This window comes from Nycticebus coucang, chromosome 4, assembly GCF_027406575.1.
Source record: "Nycticebus coucang isolate mNycCou1 chromosome 4, mNycCou1.pri, whole genome shotgun sequence".
In the NCBI taxonomy this organism is placed as follows: domain Eukaryota; kingdom Metazoa; phylum Chordata; class Mammalia; order Primates; family Lorisidae; genus Nycticebus; species Nycticebus coucang.
Genome location: NC_069783.1, coordinates 44,507,936 through 44,520,876, shown reverse-complemented (window position 1 = coordinate 44,520,876; position 12,941 = coordinate 44,507,936). Strand labels below are relative to the sequence as shown.

The following is a 12,941-nucleotide window of genomic DNA, read 5'->3' as shown; positions in this document are numbered from 1 at the left end:
GAGACCAAGGGAGAGCTCCAGCAACAAGTTCACTAGAAAATGTCTCCTATGGCCAAATATGTTCACAAAATTCCCCCACTTCCCTGGAAGTGTTATTTTAATAAATTTGAAAAGGTCAGTCAGGAAATCATGGGCCACTGGGTACAACCAAAAATTCATCATAAAACCTGTGGAAACCCTACGGGATGATTCAACCAAGAAAGAGTCACACCATGCTATAAAAAGTGCTGTAATATAATGAAGCAGGTGCAGATTTAGAGAAGGAAGACATAATGAACTTTGCTGGAAAAAGCTAGGGAAAATCAGCTGAAAATGAACCTTACAAGAGGAGAAAGAGTTAACAAAAGGCATGTTATACCAGGAAAGGCTATGGTGTTCCTTGGTCAAGGCATTGCGGGTGGAAATGCGCTGGGTTGTGACTGCTGATGCTCAGGATCTAGGTAACACCTGCACGCTGCATCTGAGTGTGTCAGAGGTCTGCCAATGAGCACCCGCGTTAGGCTGGAGAAATGACTCAGAGGGGAGCTTGGTGGGAGAAGCCCTGAGGAAGACAGGAAAGGTTATCGTGCAGGGTACACAGAGACCTGTGTACAATCCCAGAGATGAAGCCAAGGACAGGCTCAGCTTGTGAAGGGCTTTGAGAGAGGCAGAAGAGTCTGGATATTGTCTGGAGATAACACAGAGTCACTGGAGGGTTCTGAGCAAGACAGTGCCCTAATCCCTAGGCTTATGTGACCTAACCAGCCAGGAATGGTGAGAGAAGAGAGCCAGGAGAGGGAAGGTGGCAACAACAGCAGTGTCGATCCTTCAGCCTGTTGCCACAACATGACCAAAGAGAGAGGCCAACTATGTATGCTCCTCACAGCCTTTGCTCACTGTGGTACCTGCATGGCTCCTCTCCAGACTCCGTCACCTGGGAGGGACCAGAGACCAGCCTCGGGTCTTCACACAGGACTCTGCTTACCATGGCAAAGCTACCAACTGTTGGCTAAAACAGTTCCCGTTTTCAGTAGCTCGATTATTAGCCAAAGGCATTGAAGAAACAAACAAAAAAAAATCACATGAGCAACCATTGAGGAATCCAGTCCCTGCTGTTGAATACGTTGTAGTAATACTTGGTCTGAGACTTCTGCTCTCTGTATAATACAGCATAGTTGTAAAATCAAAGTAACACACAGATAATGAAGACCCCTGCACAGGACAGGTGTTGATGCCTCCTGTTAGCCCCCGTTTGGAAGGCTCTAACCTGACAAGGTGTTTTCATCAGTTTGCCAACTGCCCGGACACATTCATGGTGAGATTTTTGAGATGTACAAAGTGAACCTCATCAATTGTGCACTCGGCCACTATCAGCAGCTTCTGTTCAGCGCCCTTACTCTGTAGCAGAGTAACTTTTGTACTCTGTTGTACCTTTATTGATTCATTTGATTCTTGCAATTTCGCTGTGGGGGAGGTAATATCCCCATATTACACATGAAGAAAAAAAGGTTGAGAGATGTTCCTTGCCCAAGACCCTATCCTCAAGGGAGAAGCAGAGGCAGAGTTTGAGCCCAGGGGTCCCAGAGTTGTTCCTAGATTCTCAGTTCTATGCTAGGTACCCTGAGATACACAAGTCATACGAGATGACAGGGTCCTTGACAACTTTTTTCTTTGAACACACGTTACTAGCCAAAAGACTCAAACAAATTTAATCAGGAATTTCCCTCTGGTTCCAAACTTCCTGTTTGCCCTGAACTTCTGATGTCAATGGCAGTCAGAATTCTACTTCTGAACTGGTCAGCAATAAGGTGGCTTTCTCAGAGGAATGTAAACTTGGCTCTCAGCCCAACTAGCTCAGTTTCTCCTCCCTCCTCCCTTCCCCTTTGTCATGTCACAACAATTTCAGCCCCCACTATCACCGACAGGTATTGTTTCCTGCCATCGGTGTAGGGTACAGATAATCTCACTAATGAGGTAAATTTAGACCCCTAAAAATGTGACTACTCCTGAGAAATTCATGCTAGTATTTAGCATTCTTTTATTAAAGGGTTAAGCCCTTCCTGGCAGAGGGACAGAACATGTCCCATTACTGAAACATACATTTTCAAAGTCAGCATCATTGCTAAAGCAAGTCATCTAGGGAGCAGGTGGTGGGGAGCCCATGAAGGTGGTTGACTGCAAAGGGAGACCGACAGGGAGGTTGAGGCACCAAAGTCAAATTTTCCAGCTTTCCAATGCAAGCACATCTGTCAACTGTCCCAGCCCACTGGTCGCTGTTATATACATTTATTGAAATAGAATATTGCCTGGTGGTGACAACAGGGCCCTTCCATCAACAGGCCCTAGACTTGCACAAGGGACACAGACTGGCACGTCCACTGACCAGTTCCTATCAAACCAGGGCATCACTGCACTGTCACCATCACAGGTGTAGCCCCAGATTACCTCCAGGGACATTTTTATGTTTGTAGCTCATCTAATTCTTACAACTTCTTAAGTCCACAGGTCTTGCTGTCTTTGGTAACATTTGTTAGTAGCACCATCTTACAGAGGAAGAATCTTTGCTCAGAGAGATGCTCTCAGCTGCCCAGGGCTTCATACTTAGTAAATAGCAAGACTGGGACTTGCCCGGGTACTCTGTATAAATTTGCTAGAACCGCCATAACAAAAACGACAGATTGGGCGACTAAACAATAGGAATTTGTTTTCTCACAGTTGTGAAGGCTCAAAGTCCAAGACAGAAGTACTGGCAGGGTTGGTTTCTCCCTGGCTTGCAGACAGATGGCTGACTTCTGGTATCTTCACCCAGAAGATTGCTTGCCTATACCCTAATCTCCCTTTCTTATAAGGACACCAGTCACAGTGAATTGGAGCCTATCCATATAACCTCATTTTGCCTTAATTACCTCTCAAAGTCTTTGTCTCTAATTACAGTCACACTCTGAGGTTCTAGAGGTTAGAGCTTCAATGTACAAATTTGTAGAGGATGCAATTCAGCCTATAACACCCTCTAACTCTTAAACTCAATGCTTTCTGTGCATCCAGTCAATATTTTTGGAACTTACCAAAAATACCAAGGTACCAAGGATTGCACTCAGCATGCCTGCAAATGTCTTCTCATGTAATTTTCACCCCCTCTCCCCAGTGATGTGTGTTATAATTCCAGTGATAGAATGAGGAAACTACATCCCAGTCCTCTGACCCCATACTCTACTTTATCTCCAACATCCAAGTTTGCTTCCCATACAAAGCCATGGCTGCTGCAACAGGAACAAGGTGACCCAACAGTAGCAGTGATGACAGTGAGATATGGCATGATCCCATTTTAGAAAGAGGATCAACAACAGTATCTACCTCATTAGGCTGGTGTGATGATTAAAAGAATTAATACGTACGAAGTGCTCAGAAGAGGATCTAGCTTATAACAAAGGCTAAGTAAGTATTTTGCTATTACTGCTGTTACTGCTACTGCTGTTATTATTGTTACTGACTTTTGCATAAAGAGGGTAGATTTTGAACATCCACAATTACCTTTCTCTCCATTCCACAAAGATGTGAGGAACAAAAAAAGAAACCACAGAAACAAGATTTTGGAAGCTGGGAAGCAAATGGATGAGTGGTCACTCACTCAGTAGACCCGAGAAAGCTGAATCCTGAACCAGTGACGGAGAAAGAATAAAACTCACCCCACAGAATTCCACCACCTACCACCAAATCAGGCAGAATCTGTCACAGTTACCCATGGAAATGAGGGTGATGGGGAGAAGGATGAAAGATGTGGCTGCGAAGCCACTGTAAGTCAGATTCTCCTTTTCACTCTGCCCTAAAGCTTATAGTTTAATCTCTAGAGAAGAGCAACATGGTTTCCAGACTCAGCGTGGGCATCAGCATACAGGACTGAAACAGGAGAATTGAACATCATGTCGTGTGGAAGCTGGGTCCGCCCACCCTCTTCCTTCACTTCGCTCCTGAGGTTCTGGCTGCCAGGCCCTCTCACTTTAGGCAGGACAGGATTCTAGAAGAGTCTTTCCAGGTAATCGAAGCATGTCAAGAGGAAAGGCTAAACATTTTGATAGACATCCCCCAACAGAGTGGCCAGCTGGATTAGTCTATAATGAACCCCACATTGATGAGCCCCATATCTGAATGACAGTTCAAGAAGTAGAAGAGAGGGACTCATTAAAGAAATAAATAGGACATTTTCTAAAACTGACAGGCTTGATTTTCCAAATTGAAAAGATCTATCCAGGGCCCAGTTCAATGAATGGAAATAGACCTATGGCACGTCATTAGGTAATTTCGGAATAGAGGTGACAGAAAATTTCAATAAGCTTCTGGAAAAAAAGAAACAGATCCATACCAAGGATCAAGAATCAAAATGGCTCCAGACTTCTCAAGAGCAACACTGTGAGTTGGAAAATAGTGGAACAATGGCTTCAAATCGAGTGGAGATGGCTTTCAGTCTAGCGTTCTATGCCCAGACTCTTCCAGGAGGCTGAGAGTAAAATAAAGGTGATTTTTAGTTATAAAAGGAAGGCCTTGCAATTTTCCTTCTAATACCCCAAACTCCTGGAGGAGCTTTGCCACAGGGATGGAGCATACAAAGACAGAGGCAGGAGGGAGAGACAGGAAGGAGGTGCTTCGACTAGGATAGTGGGGAGAGGACGCTTAGGGTGACAGTGAAGGGCGACCTCAGGACAGCTTGGCGGCAGGCACAGAGAACATTCTGCAGACTGCAGCAGTTTACAGTTCCCAAGAGAAATTCACCCAAGAACATGAAACTGATAGAATAGTGACTGCTAAAAAAAAAAAAGAAAAAAAAAAAAAGAATAGTGACTGCTTCTAAATACCCAAGACATGCACAACCCTTGGAGAGTGAGTGGGTGGTGGAATCAATAATGTGTACATAGAAAACAAAGATATAGCTATTAACCCAGGGAAAACAAACACAAGTATAGGAAAGAAAAAGTAATGAACGCAGGCTACCTGACAGCATAGTATTTCTCAGTCATGATGAGTATAGACTATATGAATATTCATTTAACACAAATTACAGGGAAGCATATTGAGAGGACAATAGTTGGGGAGGTTGGGAAGGTGGGTAGTAAGTAGGTGGGCAACAGAACTAAGTCTTCATCTTCCATAGTGGAAAATCACTAGAAAATACCACCAATGTTCTTTTTAAAGTAACAAAAAAATATTAATGTTATTTAGAAATACAGAGGTCCAGACCCAAAGAATGAGCTGCAAGAGTTGACAGTTGCATTTTCAAACAGGGAAACTGGGAAGAGGGAGGGCAGATAAATACTTTTTACTCCCCTAAACACCTTGTAGAACTATTTACCTCTTTTATCTATATATGTATCTTTGATTAAAATAACATCTAAGCTTTATATCTCACTGTGTGAACTTGGGCAAGTTACTACCCAACTTTGATCTCCGTACTCTGGCATTTGTAAATCAGAGGGGTGAGATCATAGTCCCCAGAAACCTCCTTAACATTCACTTGTGATTCCTGCCACAGTAGTTGGTATCCTCCCATCAGAGACTCAGCCCTTAAGTTGTGAGTGTTACATTAAAATGCCATTTTCTATATTGGAGGAGGGGAGCGCTGATGGGGAAATGCTCTGTGGGGAAAACAACCTTCAAGGACCCTAAGTGACTGCCTAAGGGCTGGGTTCTAAAGGACTGGCAGGGCAAAAGGAGGGGATCACCCTGCCTCCTTCTCCTCCCCGGCTTTGTCTCAGGTTAAACAACTTGATAACATAACGAAAGGAGACAGGAGTAAACATTAGATCTCCCAGTTATTAATGCAGGTTTAACCAGAGTCCTTCATCAAGTCAAGAAATCCCTAACTGTGCCAATGCAGGAGAGGATTCCAGGGATCGAGGCACACTCCCTCCGACTAGCTGGACAGAAGCTTCTCTCACGACTCGGTGTGTGTCTTATGGGTAGGCCCAGTTGGAGGGCACAGCCATGTACCTTACTACTTGCACATCCCCAGGCCCCTTCTAGGAAAACCCCTGCTAAGCCTCTCCTTTTGGGCCCCAATCCTAGCTCTAGAGAGAACACACTTCAGACTGGTTTATAGGGTGCACTGAGGTCTTCACTAAGTCTTTGTTCCTTGCTTTTAATTCTTATTTGACTTTTTATAAGCACCATAGTCAATAAGGAAAGCCCTCTGTAAGCATTTCCTGTGAGCTCAAGCAGAGGTGCCCTCTCTCTCCCTTTGTTTACCCACTGCCCAATTCTGGTGCCAGGCGCAGCACAGGCATGGGCGACGACTGCTCTCGGGGAGTGATGAGAAGGGCTTAGCAAGGGTCCAAAGGCCTGGAGAACTCGAGGAGCAGGAGAGGTTTACAACTTACAACCTCCTTCCTTGGTGGACCAAATTTTACTGTTCAAAATGACATATGTTATTTATTCATAATATATCACATAAAATGTCTTATCATTTCTTACTTATTTTTTCATTCCTGACCATAGTCTGACTTCCAACAACCATTCTCAACTACCTTTCAAAGGAGATGTGGCAGGTATTACCTGAATTTCACAATTGGAAACCAGTGACAAAGAGCTTTCTGTAACTTGCTCCAGAAGATTCCTCAGCAGATCCTTTAGAAACTGTTTTACCCCTGTGTAGCTATGAGGTCGGTGAAGGGAAACTGACCTTTTTTCCTAGCTTTCTTTTTTTAAATTTATTTCAGAATATTATGGGGGTACAAACATTTGGGTCACATAGTTTGCTTTTGTATATTTTAAGTCAAAGTTATAGTTGTGCCCATGACCCAGAAGTGTACAATGTACGTTCCCTGTTGGGTGGAATTGACCCATCCCTTTCTCCCCTCCCACCATCCTCTTAAATTTCACTGAGTTTTGCTTCCATATGAGTATAGATGTGTTGATCAACCACTTCCAATTCAGTATTGAGTACATGTGGTATTTGTTTTTTTCATTCTTGTGATACTTCACTTGGGAGCAGGGTCTCTAACTCCATCCAAGTTTTTACAAAGGATACTAAATCACCATCTTTATGGCTGAATAGTATTCCATGGTATAAATATATCCTGTTTTGTTCATCCATTCATGAACTGATGGGTCCTTGCATTTCCATAGGAAACCAATTTTATGCCTTTATTTACTGCTTAAAGTTTTATTTTTCCTACTTTTATAATTTTAAAAAAAGCTTAAAAAGGGATGAAGGACTGGGAATCATCTTTGGAGCCCAGGCTGGATGAAGGATCATCATTGTTCTTTCAATGTATCTTAATAAAAGTCAAGTCAAAGCATAATAGACAAGCTAACATTTATTGAGGACTTGCTGTGTGGCAGACACCGTTCAAAATTATTTAGACCTAGTAACTCATTAAATCCCTGTAACTGTGTGAGCTGGGTACAATCACTATTCCCCTCTTACCGAGGAGGACATCGAGGCAGGAAGCCCTTGGGCAGGGCTGTGGAATCTACATTCTTCAGCACCCTCTGCTGCACAGCGCTCCTGGCTGCTGGGCTGTAAAGAGTAAGACGATACATTCCTGTCTGCCACACCTGCAGCTCTCTTCCCCAGGCCCCCAGCTCCCTTGCTAAGATCACAAAATCTTTCCTTTTTGACCCATGGCCAGAGGAGCATTCTCTGCGCGTCACAGAGCCCACTCGTACAACCTTATTCTGAAAGGGGAAAGATTCAAAATTTGAATAACATGCATGAGCACTGAGCTTGGAGTGGAGGAGAAAGTGCCCCAAGTCAACTTTGCACAGACAACTCGCCCTGCACAGCTCCCACCTGTCACAGTGTAAGTACGTGTGTGTGTGCACGTGTGTGTGCTGGGAGGATTTTAAAAGCCATACTTAGGAAGAGTGGAAATGGATAACCAAACGCATTCTTCTACCATTGCACACAAAGGCAGCACAGGAACCCCGAGGAGGGGCCACAGAGACAGTGCCCTGTGTGGCCTGGGGTAGGGAACCTGACCCTAAGAGGGACCCCAGGAAAAGGGGTCTGTTCCTATCAGCTTGGGCTCTCTTCCAAGTGTAAACAACTGGCCAGAAAAATGACTTCTTTTATTTCTTGGACACTGGCCAATTAAGTAATTAATTTGCATATCAATTCCAACAAGAAAGCTGGAAAATTCAATCTTAGCTTCAGTAATGAGTTTCATCCTCCAAAACCTGGCCTTGTCAATCTTCCAGATACATCTCTATCACACGAATGTCACACAAAATGGCACTTCTGCCTGGCTTCAGAATATTTAGAAGCAAGCAGACAAGGACACACACAGCCTCTCTGTCAGCCTCACGTAGGTGGCCCCACAGAGCCCAGCTGCTGGCAGCTTGAAACAAAGCAGCATGGGACACATAGACCACATGGTCCTCACAAACTCATGAAAGAAGAAGTGGGGTGCCTTTCAGAATCAAAGAAAAAAACTGTGTTGTGCATTAGGAATACTTCAAACAGAGAATTTCAAGAACTACACGCCTGTGAGGCAGCAGCCCAGTGGAGAGGGAAGCTCGGGAGCAATACAGGGTAAGTATGTATTGATTACCCACTATGAGTAGGACATGGGCTCAGGCTGACCGTGGAAGCACTCTTGTGTGGAGTCCCAACCACAGAATAGGTGTCATGAGTAAAAATGCAAGGTCAGCAAAGGGAACCTGCTAAAGGCACAGTATAGAGAGATGCCTGGTCGCTGGGGTGAGGCATGATTCCTCTGCAGGCTGGCTGGGAGTGGTGGGAGGACATTGCACAGAGCTGTGGGACTTGGTACTGTCCTGAAAGCATGGAATTTCTCTCAAGCTGTAATTGATCCCCAAATGCCTGGAACACGTCAAAAAAATACAGATTCCTGAAACTCATATCAGATTTATTGAATCCAAAGCTTCCATTCCAGAGTGTTACCCTGGAGTCTATATCTTTCCACCATCATCATTATTATTATAGCAAAACACACACAAAGGTAGAAAGTATAGTGAACTTCCTGTGCCCAGCATCCAGTTTCAGCAATAGCTAACCCAGGGACACTCTTTTTTCTCCTATTCTCTTATCTACTTCCACTCCTCCAGTGTTATAAAAGCTATATATATATATATATATATATTTTAAAGCAGGGATTCTGAGGCTATCAGACCACAGACATGAACTGGGAACCACTGATCAAGACACAGATTAAGAGCAATGAAATCTCAGAAACAGTGGAGGCTCAGTGGGATGAAAGAGAATGGTGTTTGGGGAAGAAAGTACGTACAAGGAAGGAAAGGGGATAAGGATCAAAAGGCTGTGGGCTGCCAGGGCCCTGTTTAGATGTATGGTGTCTTTCTGAGAAGCACAGAAAGGCAACTCCTCTGGGCAGAAAAAGCATCCACTTCTCTGGGCTGAAGCCACCCATGCGAGGGGAGTGAGGCCGGATGCCTCCCCACCCACTGCCATGCCTTCGACTTCTATACTGCCCGGGTCACAGAGCTGAGCACAGCAGCTCCGGGGTCAGGCTGTGAGGATGTCTGGGCCCCAAAGAGGTCTGGACTTCATCTGATAAGGGTTGAAGGGTGCTAAGAAGGGCAGCGTGTGATAATCAGTCTATGCTTTAGAAGAATAACGGGCAGCAATGCAGGGGAAGGGGGCTGGACTCGGGGCCAGGACACCACAAGGCAGTGAGCAGGTTGAGTCAGCCAACTACCACAAACAGCCAGGGAGGAAGGGAGGAGGTCTTGATGGTCAAGCTCTGATGGGGGGAGACCTTTGAGGGAGAGAGCTGGGGATGATGGGGGCTGGACAGAGAGAGATGCTGGATACAGAGACGTGTGAGTCACTGGCATAGAGAAGTTGTTTGAAGCGATGGGAAGATTGAAATTGCCCAGGGAGAGTATTTAGGGTTAGACTAAAGAGAGATGAAAGCCTTGGGGAAAACCAGCTGAGAAGATGAAAGCCAGGGAGGGAAGGAGCCAGCTAAGCTGATACAGAGATTGAGGGGAAATGGTCAAGGGAGAGGGGGAGATGGGGAGAGAGGGAACAGCTCAGAGAAGCAAAAAGAGAAATCAGTATGGTGAGAGGAAAGCATCATTTAGGGAAGCAGAGACTCATGGAAAGCTTGGTTTCAGAGTACTTAGAATGAGAAGATAAGGAGTTTGGAGTTGGATTTGAAAAGGCAGGTTGATCAGTGCTATGGAGTATAGCACAGGTTAGTCAGTTACATTTCCCACGCCTGTTATTTACTAGGTTATGGCCTTGGACAAGTTACATAAGGGGAGTCTCTGAATCCTGTTAGTGGAACATAGATGGCTGTACCTGCCCTATCAGGGGTAATGTGGGGACCGGAATGGCAGTTTTTCTTCCCATCATTGGCACCTAGAGATGCCCTGTCCTGTTGTATGATCATTCCACATATTCAACTCCTTCATCGCTACCTGGCTTGTAAATTGCTTTGGGGATGGAAATTGGGGTTTAAAACTAACCAAGTCAATGGTCATGGTCAATGGTCATGGTCTCATATTTACTAGGCACAAAACAAGAAGAACCTGCAAAATAAGAATAAAAGAAGATGGAGGGTTTAACAAAAAAAAAGAAGTGGCCCTTAAGAGAGTTTGCAATTTTAGTGAAGGATCCACTTGGATGTCTAATCCTAACACAAGGCAAGTTCTGGTAGCAACGGAAAGTCTCCCACTGGCTGCAGGGACCAGGCAGGCAATACCCCACAAGGTTGCAGGGCTGGGCAGAGGAGGTGTAGAGGGAGGACCACAGCCATGTTGGGAAGTGGCAGGTGAGTTTGGGGAAAGTTAACAACCTTCATGGGTTCAAAACAAGATGTGTGGGAAATGAGGAGAGAAAGGTGTATTGGGCTGTAGCTGATGCCACCTAAGGTGTTCCCCTCAAGGAGTCACATCCTGGTACAATCCCATAATCCTCTTTCCTTGAATGTGGTAGAACCTGCAACTTCCCTTTAACCAACAGAATATAGCAAAGCCGATTGACATCACTACTGCAATTATGTGACATCACACGGCAAAGGCACTTTGCTGATATAATTAAGGCTTCTAATAATTTGACTGTGGAGCAGTCAAAAGGGACATTATCTTGGGGGAGCCTGATGAAAGCCATTGAAAAGAGAGTGCAGGCCTTTCCCAAAGTAAGAGACTTGAAATGGGAAAGTCCTGCTCTCTTGCTGGCCTTGAAGAAGCTTGCCCACGAGTTCTAAAGCCTCAAGGAAAACAGCTCTGCCAGCAGGCACCAGCGCATGGAGGACAAGCCCAGAGGTGAGATGAGAATGCAGCCTGGCTGTCCTCTCCCTAGCAGCCCGTGAGACCCTGAACAGAGGACCTAGATAAGCCATGCCTGGACTCCTGACTCACAGAAACTGCGAGATAAAAACTAGGTGCTCTTTGAAGCCTTTAAGTTCATGAAGAATAAGAGAGTAAAGAAGTATGGGCTTATTTATCAGAAATTACTGATTACTTTTTCCCTCTTGCTTTGGGAAGCTAAGTGCTGGAAGGAGGAAGAAAAGCCTGGGGTGGGGTTGACCAGAGCTCGGAAGAACATTTAGCCAAGGCATTGTTTGTAGGACAGGTTAGTAAAGTTTAGATGACTGACAAAGTTCTGGGGTAAATCAAGCCAGCTACTTACTCTTCTATCCAATTTAAAAAAAAAAGGAGGAAAAAGTAAAGATTGAGTAAAGAAATTGGAAGTCGCTGAAAAAAAACCTTAAGGAACTTCAGTGTCCTTGTTGCTAATTATAAATATTTACTCCTCCCAGAATTCCTGACTTCACAGAGAGCCTGCGTAAATAGCCTTGCTCTGTTACTGGACGATGAGCGTGCACGCGCACGTGAATATGTGTGTGTGTGCGCGCCTGTGTGTGCTTCTTGGAAGGTGACCGCGCAGTAATAAAGGACTGGATGATCTTCAAAAAGTCACTTCCTGTTAGACATTGTCTAGTTCCCATTCCCCACCCCCGAGTCCAGATCATAAACCCTCAGACCCGGAGCAACTCCTCCTTCCCTGATTCTATCTGCTGGAGACAACTAAGCTAAACAAACTCAGGAAGTGGCAAGGGATTGGGAAGGGGAGGAAGCTTGTGGCACAGAAGGAAAAAGTAAAGAGAATGCCCTGGTGTTCACGGAAGTGGGTGGGGGAGAGAGAAATGAAGGTCGACCGAAGGTCACCTGGCGCCAAGCCTTTAAAATGTCCTGCTTGAGCTTTAAATCAAAACTGGCACAAACAGTGGGTCAAATCTCCTGGGGCCATTCAAATATCAACATCCACAGTGATAAACAGCCCCCAAGAAAGTCCTCTGTACACAAATGGGAACAAACAACTGATCTAAAGTAGGTTGCTAAGAGACCACTTGGTCAGAAGCTAAAGTAGGTTCAAGTGTCCAAGTTTTTATTTTTATTTGTTGCTTGCAGGAAAAAGAAGAGAGAAGAGGCTACCTGTAGATGACTCCATGTTGGTGGAGAAACATGAGGGCTGACGTGACCTCTGCAGCGTAGAACCGTGAACGCGGCTCGTCGAATTTTCGGGAGCGCTGAATCTGAAACATGAGGTCGCCGCCGTTTACATACTCCATGACGAAAAAGAGGCGGTCCTGAAAGGAGAGAAGAAAATGCCATTTTGGTAATTTTATTGCAGCTGCCCACACAGGCCAGCATCATGTGAGTCCAGTGTAACACAACCAGGACTCAAGGGGGAAGAGCCTCAAAGGTGGACAATCCAGGGAGTACACGATCCAGAATGAAGGCAAAAGGATGAAGCACATGAATTAGCATAAGGAATGTTGTTTTACAATATCTTTCTCTTACTTTTGTAGGCATTAGCTTGCTCTAGGGGAAGCTCCCTAAGATTGATCAGGCCTTCTGACTTGTGTTACCAACTTGAAGTGTGGCCTTGAACACATCTCTGTCCTTTTGGAGGCTCCAGTTAACTTTACACATGGATGTATGGTAGGCTGAATGAAGGTCCTCCAACAGCTATCCAG

The 12,941-nt window shown here is 45.0% G+C and overlaps 1 protein-coding gene across 2 annotated transcripts in view; it reads right to left on the bottom strand.

Moving 5' to 3' along the window:
• The window catches only part of PRKCE (protein kinase C epsilon), a 551,144-nt gene that overhangs the window by 77,591 nt on the left and 460,612 nt on the right, over positions 1-12,941 (bottom strand). For both annotated transcript variants that reach the window (XM_053589740.1, XM_053589739.1), the window contains exon 11: positions 12,397-12,551. In XM_053589740.1, the coding sequence (XP_053445715.1) occupies positions 12,397-12,551 (155 nt within the window). The remainder of the gene's footprint in view (positions 1-12,396; positions 12,552-12,941) is intronic.